We start from the raw sequence: 22198 nt of genomic DNA on the forward strand, positions 1-22198 counted from the left end.
CTACCCACGAACGACGAGGTGCAGTGCGTCCGGGCCCTGGCTTGTGGGTGCATGTGTACGACAGTGATTCGACCTATCGGAATTGTGCTGAGAGTAATGTGGGACGCACGTTAGGTGGGTTTTGGCGTGCTGGGGGAACCGGCCGATGCGGTTGGACTGCAGGACGTCATGTAGGGCTGAGAAGAGCGCTGGGGATCGCGCGAAGCGATTTGGTAGTAGTATCGATAGTAACGGCTTTGACGGCAGGAACGACTTCACACATTTCGCTGGTGCGGCTGTAGAGTTCGCATGGCTTGTTTCAGAAAACCAAGGTCGCGTCGTTGTTGGCGCTGGCGTTGGCGCTGGTAGGACCTGACAAGACACGGCTGTTGACGTCGTTTGTGTGTGTTTAGAGTTCTGGGGAAATCCGGTTCGGGACCTGTCGACGTCAGAGTGTCAGATAGCGAAGAACATCTTTGACGGAAATGGTTCATGCGTCCAAGACGTGTGCCGCGGAAGGTTTTTACTCGCCCTGGAAAGAAGGTGTCATTGTTCTTACGCTAGAAGATCGTCACGTCTATGGGTACGTGGGTTAAGCGGTGACCCTTTCAAGGTTTGTTCGGCTCCACGCGCATGACGCCCGTTATCCACTGTTTGGCTTTGACTACATCCGATGTTCCGCGGAGCGTGCTGCATGTTGTTTTGGGTAAATATCTCGTTGCGAGTTTATGCGCGAGGGTTATATGATGTGAAGTCATCGGAAGGGAACTGTCGCGTCAGTGTTTACTGATCATGATGCGCTGCTTGTTCATGGTCGTGGAACGATTGGTTCGAGTTGTTATTATGTATGCGCGCGTGCACGATTCTTCTGCGGTGCAGACATATTGCGCGCATGTATTTTGATGAGATGTGTTCGGAGATCTGAGATGGTAAGGTGCATATGGATCGCGATGGCGAGTCTCCATGGACCTAACTGGTTTGTACATATACACCGTACCAATGTACTTCAACAACTCATGCATCATCGATATATGCGAAGACTGATGTCCCAAGAACAAGCGGTATCACTCTACTCGACTCCCATCTGGAATTTTGACGGTGATATCTTGTCCTTGGTAACATGGAAGAATACATGTTGTGCCTCATGGGTGATGTCCCAAGCTGACACTACCGTTTAAACATGACCAGAATACGACATACGCATAACGGTGAGCTTTTATCCGTGTCTTCTAGATATGGGGCAACATGTCCGACCATTCCACACTGCGGAAGCTACTTGCAGGAAGAGCCCTAAGGCCAGCAAATCCTTCTAGAATGATGAAAGTTCGCGCAATACCATATGACCCCATTTGCGTCACCATGAGAGCGTACTGAAAAAAAGGGTGTAGCCGATCGATGTATTCTGTAACGGTATTGACTTGCGGAATACCTGCCAACCGACAAAAGGCAGGCATTTGCCAGATCATCAAGATCCAAGTGTTACCGAATAGAAAACCACATCCGATAAGCAGTAGACAGGCGGCCCGTGAGAGATCACGTTCCAACGGCGTTGGATAGCTGAAGTTCCATGCGGCAAAGTGAATTAAGATGAAGGTGAGTGATATGATCGTAGAAATTCCAATCTCGGACGGGGTCACCTTCCCGGGATTCATACGCAAGGTATCTCGGAATCGGGTAATTGGGACATTCGAGCGGGTGCTCACTGGAATCAAGTGCTCGAAGCCCCACATGATAGGATCGAGAATCTGGAAACGATCCGGTGGCGAGTTGATAAAGTCGAGTGGTGTGGATTTGAAGGGTTGTTTGGCTGCATCCCCTGCTAAAGCCAGTACATCACCTAGTCGGAGTGATCCTACGAGGTGTAATGTCTCCGTCGTGTCAACGTCGAGGGGCTTATGGAACCAGAAGTAGAATGTCGGAAAAGTACACAGCACGATGGCTACGACATCAAGCTCGAGCATCGAGACAGCCAAGTGCTGAACAGCACGACCGATGCATTGAAGTGCATACCAGAAGATCTGAACGGATGTAAGGATACGTACGAAAGCGTCTGCTTTGTTCTTGTCCTGGAGGGTTTCGCGTTTTATCGTGGGGAAGTCGAGGAAGCCATTTTTTACAAGGTAGTGAACCTGGTGGGCGTTGATGGGAAAGCGTGGATAGTCTGGGGCATCAAGCACAAAGCCACCCATGTCGGCGAAGAAGGCGTGCGTCATGGACCATTCAGGATACCCGAGTTTATGAAACGCGGCCACAGAGTGTCGGGCAGAGAGATATTGGACCTGGGCGAACGACGCAAGGATCTCAGGAAAGAAGATGGTGAATGCAACCCATGACAGCTTTGTCGACAGATACGATCGGAAGTCGTGCTTTTCGGGTATATTCAGGAAAACGACAGACCAACTGCACAAAAAGACAGTGATGACGCAGCTCCAGATGATATCGATTGTGCCGCGTTCATTTGGCGAGGCAATCCAGCCATGTACCAGGGTGGTGTTCATCCAGTTGAATTATGCTCGTAAATGTCTAGACTTGTGTTGTCATATATTGAGTAATTTCTTGCGCGGTAAGCCACTTTATGGGACCTCATCGTTCATGAACATTAAGCCAAGTTGTGAAGATGGCGCTTTCTTGAGCCGCATTTCAGGTCGAGGGGCGTCTTATTGTTGCACACATCGGTCAGATAGCAGTACGTTTGCGTCATGAACCATCTGATATGGGTAAGTGAACTGATGTGAGCCTGGGCTTGACAGCCACATGATAAGTACCAAGTTGTTCCATTGGTTTGGACGAGGCTGAACCAAGGCTGGGCTGCACGAGGCTGCGTGGGGGCGGAAACGGCAGGAACTTGCAGCGGACGAAGAACGGGAAGATGGGCTCGGGGGAGGCCGCTCTACCCGTACCTTGGAGGTTAGATCGCTAGCAGTGGTTGTATCAGTATTGGCGATGGGGTGGGTTTGATAAGATGGTCTGTACCTCACCGCGGAAGATATGCCGGTGCTAAATCTGGTGAGAGTATGGACATATCGGTATTGTGCATGGTAGTACACAGCAATTTGTCGGGCGTAATTCATCCGTCGGTGCTGAATAGGTTGCCGATATGGTAAACATGCCGGTGGTGGAAAGTGACGGGGCTGATACATTTTGACGGGCGTGGATGTTCGACGGAGCTGAATGATCTGCCGCGCGTGAATGGTCTGTCGGGGCTGAACAGTTTGACGGGGCTGAATAGTTTGACGGGGCTGAATAGTTTGACGGGGTTGAATAGTTTGACGGGGTTGAATGGTCTGCCGCGCGTGAATGTGTCACTGCTGAATAGTGTCGGTATAGTAAGTTGCCGGGCATGATTAATATGCCGGTGCTGAATGGTTTGCCGGTATGGTAAAGATGCCGGGCGTGAATCACATATCAATATGGGAAGATATGCCGGGCGTGAATCGTTTGCCGATATGGTAAACATGTCGGTGCTGAATCCCTTGCCGGGCGTGAACGGTCTGCCGCGCGTGAATCACTATCGATAGCGAGTCATCCTGCCGGTATGGAAAGAACTGTCGGGCGTGAATCATTCGCTGGTATGGTAATCTCTCGGTGCTGAATAACCTTCCCAGCACTTGCGACTGCAGAGACTCGAACTCAGCGTCCGCTTAGATACACGACCAGGGCACGAGACGCAATCGCACATCTCTGGAGACACACTCAGCGTAATGCCATGCTTCATTCAAGTACACAAACACTAAACCCACCAATCCGTTATTGCAACGCCATATCCTACAGCTCACATACAAGAGCGTTTCGCCGAACCAGGTAAAATATGCCTTTTCTTCCATGTCTTCTGTCATGCCATCGCGCGCCCGCCGGAAACGAAACAAGTTGTGTGTAATCGACGACGATTCTAGGTGAGCTTCTGCTTGATGAAGAAAGCTCGCAAGTGCGATAGTTGCCAGACGCATGTCACACCCAGGATAACGAGTTGGATGAGTGTCCAGCGGACGACGCGGGAGTTAGTGTGTTCGGACTGGTCGCGGAATTCGGCTTCGCGCTCCTGCAAAAGGTGTTAGCCGGTGTCTTCCTATTATCTCTCCCAAGGATGAGTGGACGCCAAACGTACTCTCTGGAAGACCTGTTCCCTCCTCACGTCCTGCAACCTCGAGTTCAAGTCCTTGACTTTCTGCACCAGCGTCTGGACCTTGTCCTTGTCGGTGCTCTCGATCCTGCTCGTCTCTCCGATCGCCATGTCCAGCGTGAATTTGACTGTGCCGTGTACGCCTGAGCTCAACCAGCCACCGCCGCTGCTTGGTACGTTCTGGGGTGTTACGCAGATCCTATGTTGACCGCTGTCGGCAGCGCTGAAGGTGAAGCGTCCGTTCGAGCTACCCCGTTGGGCAACGATACGGTGGTTGTTGTCGAATGTCTCCTCCACGGTGACGAAGACGCCGACGTCGGGCTTGGTTTGGTAGGTCTTGGTTGCGTCGTCCCATGCTTCGGCGTGGTAGTGGCCTGGGGTTTGTTAGCCATGGGTCCCTCCGCTGACTCTGCGACGTCTCCAGGCCAGGAGACTCATATGTAAGGAAGCGTCGTACCAACAACCAGCGTGTCCTTGGGCAATTCCTCGTAGAAGCACTTCTGGACCGCTCCGTCCATGAAGAAGTGCAGCGCTTGTGACGGCACCGCCAGCGCGGCTGCGAGCAGCAATGTTGGTTTCCACATGTCTGCGATTCTGCTTCCCCGCGGAGGACTGATTGTAGCGCGGAGTTTGAGTATTGGGTGAGCTGGTCACTTGGGAATCTTGAAGCTCGTATGCTCGAGATCGCGAAACTCCAGGTGTACGTTCCGAAAGCGGTTAGACCTCCGACACGTGCCCGCGTCGCTCCCTCCGGGGCGTCTTGAGACTACAGCACCGCGACTTCACCCGCAGTTCTTTACTATCCTCCCTTTCGAAACTCCATTTATCAACAGAGACGTCAGATTATGACGATATATGCATTTCGGAAGCTCGACACAATAACTGTAAAGGGCTGCTGCAGTTGCTGATGGCAAACCAAAAGTACTGTCGTCGTAGTGTGAAGACAACATAGTATGCTACTACATGCAGCTGGATAGATGCGAGATCACGTAAAATTATCCTCATTGATCTAGTCGATCCAGCGGCGATTATACCAGGAGTCGACTCAATCCAGACACCTCCGAGGCCAACCCCGCAACTACAACATATAACCTAGGTAAACAGATTGTGTGCATGTTTTCAGCCGCATCGACGATATCCACCTTCTCTCCCTCTTGTATCCCGTCTCTCTTGGATTCTATCTTATAAAACTTCTTTCCTGTCAAGTACTACTTTGGCAAAACCACATCCATCTCAGTCTCGCTATAACCAACCATCCACACAAAAACCACCCACAATGACACTTTTCACGCCCTCTCCCTCCGCCCTCAAAACCCTCTCCAGCACCCCAAAAATAATCCTCATAACCGGCGGCTCCTCCGGCATAGGTCTCGCAACAGCAACCCTCCTCTCATCCCTAAACCCATCCCACAACCTCATCCTGCTCGATCTCCAACCGCCACCTCCATCTTTCAAGCACGCAGCTTCCAACCTGCTCACCCACACCTGCGACATAACCTCCTGGGCCTCCCAACGCGGCGGTTTCGCAGCAGGCTACGCGCGCTTCGGCCGCATAGACTGTGTATTCGTCAACGCGGGGATAGCCGAACATGGCGACCAATTCTTCAACGATGCATTGGATAGCGAGGGGGAACTGGCAGAACCAGATCACCGGACGCTGACGCTGGACATGAATGCCGCGGCTGCGACGACCAAACTCGCCATCTACTACCTGCGGAAAAACGGGGCAGAGGGTGGTTCGATTGTGTTGACGGCGAGTTTAGCGGGGTATCTGGCTTCAGCGGGTGCGCCGTTGTATTCTGCGGCGAAACATGGGGTGGTGGGCTTGATGAGGGCGTTGAAGCAGGAATGTGCGAAACTGGGTATTAGTATTTCGGCTGTTGCGCCAGCGATTACGGTTACGCCTATCTTGACGGCGAACAACACTAAGTTGGCTATGCAGCCTGATGCGTACGCGAAGCAGATGGCGGAGGCGGGTGTGCCGATTAATCGACCGGAAGCCGTGGCGTTGGCGGTGTGTTGGTTGTTCAATGAGGGCAGCAAGGCGAATGGTGCTGGCATATTTATTCAAGCGGATCGATTTGCGGATTTGGAGACAGGGCTGGCGAAGAGCAGGCAGGCGTGGATGGGTAAGGAGATGTTGGATCTGTTTCGTGGGGGAAGAAACGCGCCGTTGTTTGCAAGACTGGAACAGGAGGAGGTCAAGGCGAAGATATAAGTAGTTGCATGAGGTAGGATGATGTTGTACATTCCTGCGTTATGCAGTGGATAGTGATGCATCGTAGCTAACAATACCAATAGGGCTATTCCAGTCCCCTATCCATATTCATATCCGTATCATTCTCCCAGTGATGCCAATGACGAATGTTTTCCCTTCTTGTCAATCCAATCCCAACGCCATCGCTATGCTATCAAAAGCAGAAGTCAAAAGTATAAACCACACTCCCAGTCAAAGCCAGCCCCCTCATTTCCTCGCCCGTTTGCTACTGACTTCACTGCCTTGAGAGAAGACACTGGCGCTCCGCTTATGGCTTTGTCCCGTCGCACCTTGACTGGTTGCTCGAGACTGCTGTTTACTACTCTCATCTTCGCCTTCTGCATCCACGTCGCCATCGTCGTCTTCGCCGTTGAAACCACCCTCATCTTCTTCACCTTCGGCGTCATCATCGGGGTTGTCAGCGTCGTTGTTATCTTCGCGGTCGTCCCTATCGGCTTCGGCATCATCGCCGTAGTTTTTGTTGACGTCGTCTTCGTCTTCCTCGTCGTCATTCTCCCCGTCGGCGTCGTCGTCCCCACCGGGTGTTTGTTGTTGTGATTCAGGGACTTCTTGTTTTGGTTGTCCTTCGCCTCCTTCACCACCGCCATCTCGTCGGGCCTTCATAGCAAGCAAGACTTTGCACTCTCCCTCCTCCTTCTCTCGGACCTTACGCACGTCGAGTAGCTTGCTAACTTTCGATACGAGATTCTCAAAGACTTCGCCGACCTTGCTCGTTGGTATGCTGACGATGTCACTAACGCCCAACGCCGCGAGCATTTGGCCGATCTTTTGTGTCTGGACGTTGCTCTTTGCTTGTCGCATCTTAAGCAGCTTGTCCGAGCCAAATGTGACACCCGAGGTAAGTCTCTCGTGTGTTGAGACGTTGAAGCGGTGTTCTTGATGTGGAGAGAGGTGCTTGACAGGCGTCTGGGCGGTGGGTTGTTGGTTCTGTGCCATGCTTTGCCGCCGATTTGCTGCCGAGAGCTGTTGTTGTGCTGAACCAGGAGTGTGTACCATGTCGTTTGCGGAGAGGCTGAGTCTACCAGGTCCTGTTCCACCGCCAGATGCGCGTTTCTTACTACGATCCTGCTGGAACAGCTGTTGGAAGAGGGCCTGGAGGGCTTGTGATGATGTAAAGGCTTGTAGTCCTGCGGAAACGGCCTGGTTCTGCGGTGGTGCGTCCAGTCGTGCCCGGAGCTCCTCGCGCTCGGCATCGAGTCGGTTGGCCGCCATGTTGATGCGCTGCAGCTCAGTGAGCAGGAACTCCTCCTCTTTGACCTCGTCCATTGTGCGGTTGATGAGTGCCGTGGCCAACATCTTTCGATTCCGCTCCATAACCGGGTCGAACTTCGTGAGCATCTCGTACAGGCTGTATTGGTCGGCGTCCATGGAGACTTCCGGTATGCGCTGCTTCATGAGCTTGGCTGAGATATCGTAGAAGCGTGCTTTGAGGTCCTCTAGCGACCGCTTCTTCGACGGCGCAAAGGGCATGGTGGCTAGCGCTTGGTCCTCGCTGTTTGCTGGCTCTGACGGGCGTGGTTGCGTCGGCTTGTAGTCGTAGCGGTCCCATATCACAGGCCAGCGATACGAGTAGTCTTTTACCACTTCGAATAGGTAGTCTGTCTCCTCGCGACTCCAGTCATCGCTCCGCAGGTACTGGTTGTATTCCTCGTCTGTGAAGCCCGGCATGTCTACTTTGATGTCGTATTTGGCGTAGTCGGCGCACGTCTCGATGTAGTTGTCGGCGGTGTCGCTTTCCTGCATCGGCGCGTCGTCGGCTTCCTGTACGGGTGGTGCGGTCGTGGGCTTGCGCCGCCAGTGCTTGAGGACGAGGCCATCGTTGCGCGCCGGATTCATAAACGGCTGTTGTACCCTAGAAGCGCGAATTAGCCAATCCTCCGCAGTGCGTCGCGCGTACATACCATCTCTTTGCAGGGCCAGTGCTCTGTCTCTTCGCCCGATACGCCTTCTTCTCCTCGTAGACGGCGACAGGCGGCGGCCGTTCGCCATATAGCGCAGCAACCTCGCGCGCAACGCCCTCTGGTCGAATGAGAGTCAGTCTCGACCTTTTGACGATTTCCCAAGGAAAGACGTAAGGACTGCCAAACGTACGTATCTTCCTGCTCCCTCCTGCAGGCTTTGAGCGCTTCTGAGTCTGCGCTGCCACGGCTGCTGGACCTACTGCCTTTGGCGCATCACCGCCGGCAGCAGGCAGCCCGAGCATATCGCGCACATCGCGTCCCGACGCCATCGCAACTTTCGCAAGGCGCCGCTGATCGATGAGCCGGTAGTAGGAGAGGGTGCGGGTGATGGAATCGCAGGGCCCCGGGGTGGACGAGCTTAATTTCGTTGTTGGGATGTCGCGTTGGACCCTGCGCGGGTACCTCACGTGTGGGAATATTGGAATGGCGAAGGAAAAAGTCAAAATGGACGGATACCTAAATCCAAAAGAATGCGCAAGGGTTTTCGAAGAGATTCAAGTGCAAATCAAGCTACAAGTCAAGTTCTTGCGCTATAGGCACGCACAGCTATGGAGTCATGGATTGCCGCTGTTACGGCACCTTCCAATCGCATACGCAAAGAGGCCATAGCTCCCTGGTGCCCTCCCATGACCGACCCCTCAGATCGCCGCTACCAAGAATGCCAGACAGACATCCATGGATCATCAATGATGTTGACCATGGCAAACGTCACTACTGGACAAAGATGAAATTTGGTGTAGTAAGTGCGTCTATTCGCCCGACTACTCTACCTGAACTAGAACGAGATCCGTCTGTCGCCCTGTACACGCGATGGGCCGTCAGAAGAGACTCCTTTACATGCTATATTTTCCTCGTGCCAAAATGAATAATGAAAATGAGATGCCACAAGTGCGAGCCTCCCCAAGCACACCGCAACGCCGCAAGCGCCCAATGGAAAATCGCTCCCACACTACTGCCAGCTGATGTAGTCTCGCAACGCGGGAGCGCAGAGGTGAAGGAGAGGGTGGTGATGATGTTTTTCGGCGCTGATGAGGAATCCAGGCTGGTGTGGGAGGCGGTTCGGTCGCTCGGTCGTCGTAACTATTACCGTGGAAGGAGATTTTCGATCCCGTCTATCAATCATTACAAGATACCTATACAGGAAGAAAACGTGACCGGGAACACTATCGCTCAAAGAACGGACTCCAGGATGCAACGCAAAGGGAAGGAAACCAAGCTTGGCGACCGCGATTACTACTTGCTGGCGCCGCAGCACAGGGCATTCGCCAGTTTTTGCATGAAGCTAGGCTTTTCGGCACTCTGTCGCGTCGGTTGCGGGTTCGGACTGCTGGCAGGCGCAGCACGGTTGTTCTGTGCCAGGTTGGGCTGGCTGTGTTGGAATTGGGCCTGCGTCGAGGCACCCTCGGGCGGCGCAAGCTCGCCCATGCTCTTCCGCTTGATTTGCGAGTCACGGTTCATGGTCTCGCGTGGGCTCCTTCCGGGCTGAGCGCGGGTCGCGCCAGGCTTTGGCAGAGGCTCGTTGAGACGGTGGTGGTCGATAGGCAGGTGGGTCTTTTGTTGCCTGTGTTGCTGGCCTTGCATGTTGACAGCCATGGATGAGTTAGGGTTGGCGTTGGAGTGGTGCATCGCCTGCGCAGCCGATGGGTGCGACTTGAGGACCTCCCAGCCCTTGCCGTTGTTCAGCTTCATCCAGTCGTACTCGCCGTCCTCGACCTCTCCGGTGCTCTTGAGAGCCTGAGTGAACAGCTCCCGTAGGTAGTCGTAGTCGGGTGTGTCCTCGAAGCCGAGGTTACGCACGTAGCTGAGGTACTTGTTGAATTCCTCTGCGCATTGTTAGTAGTGATAGAATTAGTGAATGCAGCCAACGTACCAGGGAAGCCATCGCACAGATCCTTAATGGGGGTGGTCTGCTTCTTCTCGCCAATCTTCTCGTACTTCTGCTTGTTGGTCGCAGCCTTGAGACCTTGCCATGGCAGTCCACCGCGCAGGAAGTACATGAAGACGTGACCGAGCGCCTCGAGATCGTCGCGACGGGATTGTTCGCGCCCGAGATGGGTGTTGATGCTCATGTATCGAGCGGTACCGGACAGAGACTTGCGTTCCCTGTACGGGATGTGCTGCTTCGTCTTGGGGTCACGATACTGCTTCGCCATACCGAAGTCGACGACGTGGATGACATTGGCGCTCTTTGAGCCAGGGCGGCCGATGAGGAAGTTGTCGGGCTTGATATCGCGGTAGATGAGGTTCTTCTCGTGGATGGTCTGAACCCGTGACAGCTAGATGAGGTGTAAGCAGAGGAGAGTGCAATGATGCTGTCGGAACGTACCATCTGCTTGGCTACCATGACGACCGTCTTAATGGAGAACTTCCTGTTGCAGTGGTCGAACAGGTCCTCCAAGCTCGGGCCGAGGAGGTCGATGACCAGAATGTTGTGTAGGCCTTCCTGGCCGAAATAATAGACATTAGGGATCCCGGCTGCAGATGATTAGCCACATAGTCGAGGTGCATACATGCGTTGATATACAGGGTGGTGTCGATCACGAGCACCAAAACAAGCGGTAAAGGGGAAGCGAGGTCGGTACTTACGGCAGCCCACGAGGATCTTGTATGTGCGGTACTCATCGCGCAATTGAGGAGCGTCGCTCTTGCGCGGCTCGAATTTGATGGCGACCTGCTGCTGGTTGAGCAGGTTGGTGCCCTCGAAGATGACGCCGAAGCTGCCCTCGCCAATCTTCTTGCCGACGCGGTAGTGCACGCCGACGACGTTGGAGCTCGTGCTGCCGCTCGCCATGGTGTCGATGGAGTCCGGATAACGGAGGGGAAGAGGAAGGGAGGTGGACGGGAGTGGCAGAGAGGTGCGTGGCTTGGTGGTTGTGACAGCAGCGAGACAGGGCCGCAGCCGTAGGCCAGGAACGAGGCTATGCAACCGGCGAACGCGACTCGGCGTTGCTGAGACGGCGGGTCGAGGGCGAGGCGGGAGCGACCTGTGGTGCTGCAACGAGCAGCGTGCGAGGGGACGGGGAGGTCAGAGGAAGGCACGTAGGACAGGCACGTATAGTGAAGAAAGAGCGACCGACTCTCGACGCGGAAAAGACGTGGAGAAGGGGAAGGAGCGACTGGGCATGGGGCGTGCACTAGCAACCTATCAACCGACCCTTCGCTAGACTCTTAGTAGCACCCAATTCACTGAGAGCACGGGACTGCCACCGTGAGCTATTTACACCCGCCTGCATAGAGACGGAAGTGCACGCTGGCCGTCGTCGTGGGCGCAGGCGTGGGCAGCCCGATGCAGCGGCTCAATTCTGGCTTTCATGCATTCCGCAGCCCATCCCAGGTCGCTCGCGGCGCAGCCGTCCTTTCCCCACTGAGCTGTCACTTTGTTGTTGTACCTGCAGCACAGTCCACACCAGAACTAGCATCCTCCGAGCAAAAGCAGCCCTGGGACGCCCTCGGAAATTCGACGCATCCTTTCCCAGCCAACAAGCGCGCCCGCGCGAAGGGAAGCCTGGTCAGCGGATTCGCGACGGCAATCAGCAGGGTGAAGACTCTGTCTTCCGTCATCGCCATCGACATCGACATCTCCATCGCCATCGCCGTCGCAGCTCGACGATCTTTCCTGCTGTAGAGCCGCAACAGTACCGGCACGGCTAGCACGTATTGGCCTGTCGTGTGTCCTGTCCAGCCTCACCGCTGCTGTGCCTCATGCTGTTCATGCATGCCGCCTACGTCAAGTCGGTGGCTTCGCCTCACGGCATGGCCAACGGTTTTGGTGCGACAAGAAAGAAGCAAAGGTAGTCCTCTTGACATGTACTCCATCTCCATCTCCCGCCTCTCATCTCAACGCGCAGCACCACTTTTTCACAACCCGGCCTCAAGTCACCCAACGGCTGTTGCCGAGTCAGGTCATTGGTGCGCGTCGGCTTCCGCGCCCTCTCGCTCGCGCCACACTCGGTTCCCTGACACGGCTGGGTACCCACCGCGCAAATGAACGCTTGTCGTCGCTTGACTCCACAGAACAGAGTCGAGACCCTTGCCGATAGGCGGTTATGCATGTCACTATTCATGGCTCTCCCCTAAATCTTCATGCATTACCCAGATAGTCACTCTTATACATTGGGTTCCAACTCTAATCATCCTCTTTCTCGTCTCTAGTCAGGTACTGACATGGGACGAGATAGGACGCCTGTCGTCTGCAAAACCATCGCTAGAAATACACTTGATGACAAAAAAGAAAATGAACGCTGTCCGCGTCTGCAGAGTACACGTTTCAAACGCCGTGCCCAATGCTTGATACGCGCCTGTCCTGAATGCACTGCGCCCGATGAAACCCCGAATACGGTCACGACTTCTCATGAATCCTGCATCACCACGTCTTCCTGCTGTGCGCTCTCGTCGTCTCCGTCAAACGTCTCCGACCCAGCAGCGTCCTGCTCCGCCTCGTCCTCTACTTCTTCCTCGGCCATTTGAGGGGCTGCTGGCATAGACTGAGGAGGAACCTTGCCCTGCAGTGCCAGCTCGCGGGCGTACATGGTCTTGCCCGTGTTCCAGGCTGCCTTGAACCATTCGGTGAGCCTGTTTTTGCTAACCTGCTCGCGAAGGATATCGTCATCTAAGAGGTTGTCCTTGATGATCGGGTTGCGAAGGTCTTCGGCAGCAAAGCGAACACAAAGCTCTCCATGCGTTCCTCCAGCACCTAGAAGGTCCCGAAGGTTCTTAGGCCATAGGGTCCGGATGAAAGAATTGCCGACTGCAACTTGTTAGTGGTGAACAAACATATGGTACTAGACATCAACTTACTGCACATGGCGGACAAGGCGCGGAATGTCCATGCCATGACTGTGCCTTGCAACACATCGTGGATTTTGGCATCAGGCACCTCCTTTTCATTATTGATCAAAGCCCAGTTGTCCTTGATGCACAGTCGCTTCCAGAAAAGCTTGAGCAGGCCGTCGCGAGTTGTCCGGTGGATATTGTTCCAGTTGACTGTCAAGACCTTGAAAGCGTAGATGAACTCGTCGTTCCCAAGCAAAGTAACACCTTCCTCGCTGTCGTCTGCATTCATGAGTGTGAGAATGTCAACCATGAGCGCAGGGTCGATAACCCTGTGGTGAACCAGAGCCTCGAATCCCTCTTTGAGGATGGTCTGGTGTGCTGGTCGATCCTTCAAACGACCTTGTCCAAACTCGGCCATAAGGAGTTCAACAGCAGAGTCTTCATCCAGAGCTCCGGTAATAATGGGCAGCAACCGCTCGTAAACCTCCTCTTGGATCTTGGTGTACTCGAGCTGTTGATCGATGCTCTGGTACATGGCCTCGCGCATCTTCAGCGCCTTGGGCTTCTCCCTGCGTGGGTCGACTACTGCTTGGTCGTCGCCATGCTTTGCCTCCTTCTTGCAGAGCAAGGCAAGCTTGGCCATGGAGAGCTCAACGCGCTGGCACCACGCGTTCGTCTCCTGCTTCGAGCCAGCCTCAAAGAGAGCTTCAGCAGCAGTTTCGTAGTCTTTCTCGCCGCAGACTTCATTGATCCATGCGAGCCTGACGCGCGACGGCTCGGCTCGCAGGAACTTTGTGAGTGCCGGTTGGTTGAGATATTCCTTCATGAAGAGTTGTCCTGCTTGGTTTTCGTTGATGTACTTTGAGTAGAACGCTCCAGCCCAGTCATCACCGTAGACCTCGAAGTAGCGCGCAATGCGCTCTTTTATCCGGTTCAGCTTGACTGTGCTTTCCGCTTGCTCCATCTTACTGCGGGTGTTCGCCTTTTCCGTCTCGAGCCAGTTGGACTCTTCCCAGATCAGATTGACGAGTGTCGACATGTCGTGGTATTGCTCGGCCAGTTCCATTCCTTCAGTAGGGAGTCCAATCTCCATCAAACCCATGATGTGTGATGGTCGGACGTTGTTGTTCCATTCATCCTTGAGGCTGCGGCCCATGGCTCGTGTCTTCTCATCGCTCTGGGCGAGAGCCCACTCAAAGCGTTCAATGTGAGTCTGACATCCAAGCTTCACCAAGCGAGGGTTGTCCTTGCCGATCTTTTGTGCCAGGAGTTCTTGGTAGCCTTCCTCGTAGTTGTCCACCGCAAGGTTGCGGCCAACGTCGATGAGGCTTCGAATCGAGCTGACGATGTTGTGAGACGACGTCCAGAACGGAGGTAGCATATCGTAGCCATAGTCCGGTTTGAGGATGCTGTCGTCTAGACAATCAGGGTCGAGACCGTATACTTCTACATTTGCTTGGCGGAACTCGAAAGCTGTTTCCAAAGCGACAAGCATGACATCGGTGCCTTCACTGAGCCTCTGCATGATGGACGGTGTTTGCTTTAGTCCCTCTTTCATGTAGAAGGTCCTCAGGTAGAACCAGCCCCAAGGTATCAGCGTGTGAAGGCTGTCAACGTCCTTAACGAAGAATTGTCGAATAGTGTCGTTCTCGCCTAGCTCAGAATCGAGGCCGCTCTTGTAGCGCTCATTCAAAGCTCTGATGATGTCGCTCATCAAAATCTTCTCTGGGTAGGTATCCGGGTGTGCTTGTTGGTCCTGTAGCTTGTCTTGGTACCAGAGCCAGAGCTTGTGTGCAGCCGCGAGCTTCTCGGCATGCCACAATAGCCGCCACCTTGTCTGGAAAGATATGGGGGGATAATCGGTTTGTAGTTGAGTGATCAGGGTACGGAGGGCGAAGGAGCGCTGCTGGAATTGGTCGTCCAAGTTCGAAACTCCCTTCTCCAAGTAGTCGTACGAGGAGCTCAAGATGCCGGCACTGATAGCAAGTGCAGCTTCCGCAGTCTCCTCCTCTGCGAACGAAAAGCGTGATTTGACAGAGAAGTCTATGATGTTGGAGGGAATGGTACTGAAGAAGGTGGCCTGCTCGAGTTTGCTGCGTGCGGTCACTTTCACGCGCTCTCTATCCTGATCGCCTGTGGTAGGAGGCAATGCGCTGATCTGTAAAAGGCCGAATTGCTGGACGAAGACGAGAGCAGTCGACTTCTTGTCCTTCCGCATCGCGGTCTCCAGGGCAGTGCCTGCAAGAGTCACTTCTGGGCGGAAATATACGGTGTCCTGGAAGGGTAAACTAGAACGACCTGAGTCTGCGAGCAGTTGTGCCTCTGGGCTCTCCTCTGGTTGAGCGAGGGATGCGACGAAGACTGCTCCTGGGAACTGGACGTAGGCTGTGTGTCCAGGCTGTGGCAGGAGAAGCGTTCCGATCGGCTCCTTGGTAAGCTGCGGCTGATGAAAGTTGCGGACTGGTATCGCCCTGCTAATGGTACCTGCTGTCCTCGACAGATCCACCTCCAGGAGGAAGTAGTCCATTGAGTCCCGACCAGACAGCGCCACCAAGACCAGAAGACTGATGGCATCCTGGCCCTGTTGTTGTTCCATAATGGCAAAATCCAGCACATGGACATCCTGCTGGTTGCGTACTTCTGGAACGGTGTCTGTTTGAACTGCCGATAGGATCGCATCGTATACGTCTACGTCTCGTTGGTGGCTGTTCTGTCCTGACCAGCTCAAGTCCCAGGTCTGAAAGAGGCCGTTTCGCGTCGCCGAGATGACTTCCATGTGGCCCTTGGATTGCGATGTCCGGGCCTTGACGGAGGCGATGGTCTTCCGGATGGACCCTCCAAGAAGGCCTTTGAAGCTGAAGAAGCTACCTCCTGAGCCATTTGGTGCGCTCAAGACGGTTGTCGCAACGCTTGGTCGACCCTGAGAATCGCGTAGGGTCAGCTGGGCGAGTCTGCCGCTGCTGAATACCAGGACGTAGCCCGCGTGCTCGACGTCGACTAGTCCGGTTATGGTTTCCCCAGAGTACAGCTTCACAAAGCCATCCACCCCTTGCTGGCGCTGTGGGTATAGGCTCCGAGTGTCTGCGCTGTCGATGTTCTCCCAGAAGCTGATCTTGCCTGTCGAAGGCGCGAGCGCGACGATACCGTAGTCGTTGGTGGGGCCGTTGCGGACGATGGCGCCGAGCGGTAGAGGTTCGGTTGGTCTGAGGCCGAAGTTCAGGTTTAGAGAGACGACCTTTGAAGGGCCGTTCGGGGCGCTGTAGTCCCAGACGAGGGCTCGATCTGAAGTCAGGGCAAGCGCGAGGCCGGCGGAGGGGAGGGCGGTGGCATATATCGGAGCTAGAGATGTATGTCAGCAGGCGCGCATTGCGGTGGGTGACGATGTGTAGGCCGTACTCGATGGGCGGAGGAGCGCTGACGGGAAGCCAGGCAGTTTCTTGACACTGTAGTTTGCGTTCTTGGTCTCCAGTCTCATATTAGCAGTGCCATCTCGCGTAGATGCGCATCTACTCACAAGATACGTGCCCGTGTCCTCCTTGGGCGCGCGCTTCGGTGCCGTCTTCTTCTCCCGAATGCTCAAGGGCATGTCAACCACAACAACCGAGTGGTCGACACTCTGCACAGCGTGGCCATTTGTCGAGGCACTTCCGTTTCCGTTGATGTGGGCGTCGGCAGGGTCCTTGAAGGTCGCGTCGTTGAGTTTACTGCGCTTTCTGCTTCGTAGGCTCTCGGATTCCATCCGCGGTCTGCGTCGGGGGTTGCGCAGAGAGCTGCGCGCGCTCGCGATGGACGCCTCGGGCGAAAACATGATGCGAGAGTTTGGAGATGGCGGTTGAAAACGCGATGGAGCGCGCCGGTGATGATGTTGCTCGCTGAGTTGTTCTGTTTTGGCAGGGATTCAATCAACGCTAGCGCCCGGAGTTTGGAGCCAGCTCCAGGGCTGCTAGTGAGTCGCCAGGCACGCACCATCATCTAACAATTCACTGCACTACGCCCGTACTTTACTAACAAAAGATCTTACATACACGAGGAAACCAGTGCAACCGCTTGGTCATTCACTGAGTATGCTATATCATCACACAATTCTGCTCGCAATCTACCATATTGTCTATTCAGATGAGAGCGCCATCTTCCTCGAGTCACATCAAGCAAAAGAGTCAAGTGCGTTGTGTTTGTGTTTCGTTTATCATTTATCATACTCGTTACAGTTGTCAGAAAACGCCATTGTGGTCAACTTCCGACCATGCATGCCCGTGTGAACTTGCATGGCCGTACTAGAGAACGTAATACCTCCCAGAGAAACATGGTACATGTGTGAGCATATCAGTCTGAAAAGACGACGATATCTGCCCTGTCAAATTGTTCGCGGCAAGCGATGGCTTCCCACATGCCGACTAGCCAGTCGACACGCAGCCACGCCACTATCCGTAGGCTCCACACTCAGCCTTTACATCTTCTTGTCGTGTTCCTCCTCAGCGATGCTGTTCTCCGTCGAAGTGGTGCTCTGCTTCTCGAGCTCTTCACCAAGAGGGCCGTGAATCTCTTCTTCGAAGACGGGCTCGGTCTCGATGGTCTCGAACTTGGTCTTGAAGTCCTTCATGTTGTGGGTGGACGAATTGCTTCGACGGCGGGCGTAGGCCATATTGGGTCTGATATCTTCGACCTCGTCACCAGCGGCGCCCCTAAGACGGTGTTGTCAGTCATGGGTTCTATGGTACAACCACTCATGAAGATAGAACTGTCTCGGAGCTGCGACAGTCTCTCGAGTGGCTTGGAAGGAAGCAGGCAGATGACACTCACCAATTGCCCTTGCCGCTGCCACCCTTCTTTGTCTTGGTCGGGTCCGTGTCGGCATGGCCGGACTTAGCGAAGTATTTGGGAAGTCGCGTCTCACGCTCGGCAGTGCCATCAGCAATGCCGGCGTGGTCGCGATCAGTGAACTTGTGAGAGCGAGTCACTTCAGATGTCAGTACGATGTACGAACAAGCTTGGGTTGCTCCAGAGCCTCCTGCCGTCTTACGCCGAGGAGCCATTGAGGTCATATCAACCTCAGTGACTCAATGCAAAGAAGGCAAGAGCGTCGGTAGACAAGATGAAAGGCAGCACTTACTGTTTGATGTCTTGAGTCGATGGATTGACTAGAGGTTGTTTGTGATGTGATGGAAGAAAGTCAGAATGGATTGAAGTATCCTGCAACGGCGGGCTCGGAGCTACTGTGACTGTAAGAAGCTCAAGCGGGTCAGTACATGGTCTCGTGATGGGAGCTTTGACCCGATGGCGTCGTCTTGCGTGAAGCAACGCGGCCAGATGCGTACCTTGCAGATCTGTGGACAAGTGGCAGCAATGTGTTAGTGAAGACGAGGTTAGCAGAGACGATGGTGGCTGGTTTGATAAAGGAAGGCGCAATGCATCTCACGCGACTGGCGTTGGAAGGCGGGGAAGCTGGGAGGAGCTCCTGCCTTTATATCGCAACCAAGATGGGGCCCTGGAACGACGCGCCTCTAGAAGATTCGTCCTCAGCTGCCCAGCTTCGGCTACTGCAATTGTGCTCATAGCTTCTACCTCTATACAGTAACTGGACACACATTGTGGTCGGTCGGATCTCGGTGACCCTGAGCTTTTGAGGAAGCAACGAGGGGAAGGGTACGTCACTGGTACCTGAATCCCCCGGCGGTGTCGCGTGGGCGACGATTCATTGAGGCACAGCACCACAGCCACGCGCAAACTTGGTCTATGAGTCAATTGCAGGTCAACGATGCTATTGAGGAACCATAATCCTCAAGATGCGTCTGCAACAGCCTCCTGCGTGCCATGGCTTCAGCGCAACGGTGATTACCCCAGATTCTAGATGTTTGTTCCTCGAACGCTAATGCGCTGGACCCACTCGCACATATGCCGCCCTCCCACTTGATCCGGAATCACGTGTTCCGGTCAGCTCGTAATCAGCCCAGGGTGGAATGACCAATCGCCGCGGATTTCTCAGTGATTGCATCAGCAGCGCTTTCTCCGCCTCCGAGGCCGCAGACCAGAAAAGTTTCCCGGGACGCGCCTTTCGTTGAAACACGCCTTTCTTCTCTCACGCTTCTGCACACTGTTCGCAGAGTTCATACCTCGATACACTTTGGTTTTGCAACACCCATCTACCCCTCCATCGACACACAGCGCCACGATACCCCACCATGGCCCCGCGATGCCTTCTGATCGGCACGCCGTCGATTGCGGCGCACCCAGAGCGACTTGACCAAGTTTACGAGATCCACGATCGCAACTCGACTGACCTGCAGATGCTTGACCGTATCGCCGCTGGTCTGGTCAATCTCCCCGCATCTACATACGATGTTGTTCTCCTCCTCGCCGACGCCGACGGTACCACGCGCGAAAGTCACAAGTTGCTGGCACGGGATGTCATGAACAAAGTAGTCGGCGCATTGAAAGTGGGAGGTGTTCTTAAGAGCCAGGCAGGCCCCTTCCAAGGCGCAGAGAAGACAGAGGCTATCCTGGCAGGACTCACGGAGACGGCCGACGGCATGACCAAGCCCGAACAAGAGGAGCCGGTGTCGATACCGCTGAAGTTCGGCAAGAAGGCAAATGGCGCGAATGGAACGAACGGAACAAATGGCGCAAATGGCACTGTCAACTCGGATGGTTCAGTCCCGCTCAACCTTCGCAAGCGCAACCAGCCTGAGCCCGTCAAGCCAGCAGCAGGTGTGGGCTTCGTCGATTTCAGCGATGATCTTGACGACCCGATCATCACAGGAGAAGATGATGACCTAATTGACGAAGACGACCTCATTACAGAGGCAGACATGGCTCGTCCAGTTCTCCAACGTACGTCAAGTCCTCTTACTACCATAAGGGACCCTGCTAACATGATTTCAGCACTCGAGTGCCAACCTAAGCCCGGCAAGCGACGACGCGCATGTAAAGACTGCACCTGCGGCATGAAGGAGAAACTCGAAGCCGAAGACGCCGCCAAACGTACTTCCGCCGATAAAGCATTGAACTCGCTCAAGTTGGATGCCGACGACCTTGACGAGGTAGACTTTACAGTACAAGGAAAGGTTGGCAGCTGCGGAAACTGCGCACTGGGCGATGCGTTCAGATGTGACGGATGCCCGTATATTGGTCTACCAGCGTTCAAGCCTGGTGAGGAAGTACGGTTGCTGAACAACGACATTCAGTTGTAGGAGCCGGCGACAGAACGACTATTGCATGGTATGGCGTATGGAGTAGGGGCTTCGACAGCCTGGGATAGATAACGTTGCTACATAGCTTTTTCTGGAATTTTAGATGAGAAAATGACGGAATGAGTGAAAGGACATTGATGTCCTGTTCTTAAAGAAACACTTGATCATCCATTTCATCTCGTTAACGGTGTCTACGTTCGCTACTAACTGAACTAGAGACAGTTTCTTCTACTCCACATTCAGGTTTCTTGGAGTGATAGCTCAAGCTTCAAGGCCGTTCGTCCCGGCCCATAGTAATCAGGTCGGCATTCCGCCTGCTGAAATCCACACGACGTATACAGCGCTCTAGCAGGAGCACGACTCTCATCCACCCACAAAAAGACCGTACTACAGCCCCCCTTCTCCATTTGATGACGAAAGCAATGTATCAGAGCTCTACCAAGCCCTCTCCCTCTTTCCTGCTCAATGACACAGAGTTTATGTAGCCAAGCCAATCTCTTCATTCGCTGGTAGACGAGGTATCCGATTAGCTTGTCCGCATCATCTGCCTTGAAGATCAAGAGGAGTCCCGTGTTCTTTTTCTTGAGTTCTACGTCGTAGTTGAAATGCTCGATTGCTGGGAAGACTTTTCTTTCGAGTTTGGCTACTTTGTCGGCGATGAAGAGACGAGTTTTCGGTGGGAAAGTGGAGAAGTCTTTGATTGTGAAGCCAGGTGGAGGTTGCGCTGGAGAGTTTGGATCCGTCATGGTGGTGCTGGTTCGAGCATTGAGACGTGAAGACGGGTGTTTGCGACAAGCCCGTGGTAGGCGATTTATGCAGGCATCTTAGCCATTTTGCGAAACGGCTACTTGGGCATTCGCAGCAGTAGGTTCTACAGTCGACAATTGGTGGAGGAGGTAGTCGCTGGAATCAATGGAATCTTTCTGTGCCCAGGTGGGGCCTCACGTGCTAGCGCGATTGACCACGTGCGCGACCTCGCGTCGATCTTGCAAGCCATGGACTTAGCCCGACTTCCTAGGTTCCTTATACTCTGATCCGGCCGAATCAACATGGGCCTTCGCCTTCCACTAAAGCCACTGTTACGACCACACGGGCGGTGAAAAGTCTGGATCCAATCCTTCGACCCTGCCAGCTGTGTGTTTCTCTCTTCTTCACATCGCGAGTCATGCCTGCCAAAAGGAAACGACCGTATTCGAATCTTGATTTTACGCTAAGGAAGGTGTTCAAGAAGGCAAGCTTTCGGTATACCATTCTGCCCATTATTCGTTGCATTCACTGATGTCCTCCGCAGCCCATTACAGCGTGAGGTCGTCACAGCTACGCTGGAGGGTGAAGATGTCTTCCTACAAGCAGCGACCTCTTTTGGAAAGAGTTTATGCTATCAGCTCCCGGCAGTGGTCGACTTTGGCAGTATGTTCAAATCAACATAGAGCCGCCATCGCCGCTAATCTTGCTAGTCACTATTGTGATATCTCCCTTGCTGGCACTGATGGTACGTCCCCATGCTATCTCATCTCCATAATCAATGCTCATTAGTCACTAGAACAACCAAGTCGCCTCTCTACGCAATGCCAACATCAGAGTCGAGACGATCAACAGCACCACACCACAGGTAGACAAAAAGAGGATCATAGCTGACCTCCAATGTGGTCACCCCCTGACTCGCCTGCTCTACGTAACACCAGAATTCTGTCAGGGCGACAACTTCCGCAAGATCCTTCGAGTCATCCACTCTCAAGGAGAACTGGCTCGCATCGCTGTCGATGAAGCCCATTGTGTCAGCGAATGGGGACACGACTTCCGCCCTTCGTTCCAGCAACTGTCATTCTTCAAGAAGGAGTTTCCTGACGTACCGATCATATGTCTGACAGCCACTGCAACAGCGCGTGTAAGAGACGAC

General features: G+C 54.0%; 7 protein-coding genes across 7 annotated transcripts; 2 read left to right on the top strand and 5 right to left on the bottom strand.

Annotated features, from left to right (window-relative positions):
• Positions 1-3868: 3868 nt before the first annotated feature.
• On the bottom strand, positions 3869-4683 carry J4E90_001661 (uncharacterized protein; the record flags this gene model as incomplete). Its single annotated transcript, XM_051431247.1, has 3 exons — positions 3869-4018; positions 4085-4473; positions 4557-4683. The coding sequence occupies 3 exons, from the start codon at positions 4681-4683 to the stop codon at positions 3869-3871; spliced, it is 666 nt and encodes a 221-aa protein (XP_051294381.1).
• Positions 4684-5375: 692 nt separating this feature from the next.
• Positions 5376-6317, top strand: J4E90_001662 (uncharacterized protein; the record flags this gene model as incomplete). Its single annotated transcript, XM_051431248.1, has 1 exon — positions 5376-6317. One exon carries the CDS (start codon positions 5376-5378, stop codon positions 6315-6317), a length of 942 nt encoding a protein of 313 aa, XP_051294382.1.
• Positions 6318-6563: 246 nt separating this feature from the next.
• On the bottom strand, positions 6564-8607 carry J4E90_001663 (uncharacterized protein; the record flags this gene model as incomplete). The annotated part of the gene is made up of 2 exons (XM_051431249.1): positions 6564-8229; positions 8279-8607. The coding sequence occupies 2 exons, from the start codon at positions 8605-8607 to the stop codon at positions 6564-6566; spliced, it is 1995 nt and encodes a 664-aa protein (XP_051294383.1).
• A 964-nt stretch (positions 8608-9571) lies between these two features.
• CKI1 (bifunctional choline kinase/ethanolamine kinase cki1) lies at positions 9572-11129 on the bottom strand (the record flags this gene model as incomplete). Its single annotated transcript, XM_051431250.1, has 4 exons — positions 9572-10161; positions 10209-10614; positions 10665-10813; positions 10925-11129. 4 exons carry the CDS (start codon positions 11127-11129, stop codon positions 9572-9574), a joined length of 1350 nt encoding a protein of 449 aa, XP_051294384.1.
• Positions 11130-12687: 1558 nt separating this feature from the next.
• On the bottom strand, positions 12688-16919 carry J4E90_001665 (uncharacterized protein; the record flags this gene model as incomplete). The annotated part of the gene is made up of 4 exons (XM_051431251.1): positions 12688-13085; positions 13136-16450; positions 16508-16574; positions 16626-16919. The coding sequence occupies 4 exons, from the start codon at positions 16917-16919 to the stop codon at positions 12688-12690; spliced, it is 4074 nt and encodes a 1357-aa protein (XP_051294385.1).
• Positions 16920-17558: 639 nt separating this feature from the next.
• On the bottom strand, positions 17559-18144 carry J4E90_001666 (uncharacterized protein; the record flags this gene model as incomplete). The annotated part of the gene is made up of 2 exons (XM_051431252.1): positions 17559-17793; positions 17912-18144. 2 exons carry the CDS (start codon positions 18142-18144, stop codon positions 17559-17561), a joined length of 468 nt encoding a protein of 155 aa, XP_051294386.1.
• Positions 18145-19290: 1146 nt separating this feature from the next.
• DRE2 (electron carrier) lies at positions 19291-20298 on the top strand (the record flags this gene model as incomplete). The annotated part of the gene is made up of 2 exons (XM_051431253.1): positions 19291-19939; positions 19991-20298. 2 exons carry the CDS (start codon positions 19291-19293, stop codon positions 20296-20298), a joined length of 957 nt encoding a protein of 318 aa, XP_051294387.1.
• Positions 20299-22198: the final 1900 nt, after the last annotated feature.

Source organism: Alternaria incomplexa, assembly GCF_024043165.1.
Source record: "Alternaria incomplexa strain BMP 0042 chromosome Unknown scaffold_2, whole genome shotgun sequence".
In the NCBI taxonomy this organism is placed as follows: domain Eukaryota; kingdom Fungi; phylum Ascomycota; class Dothideomycetes; order Pleosporales; family Pleosporaceae; genus Alternaria; species Alternaria incomplexa.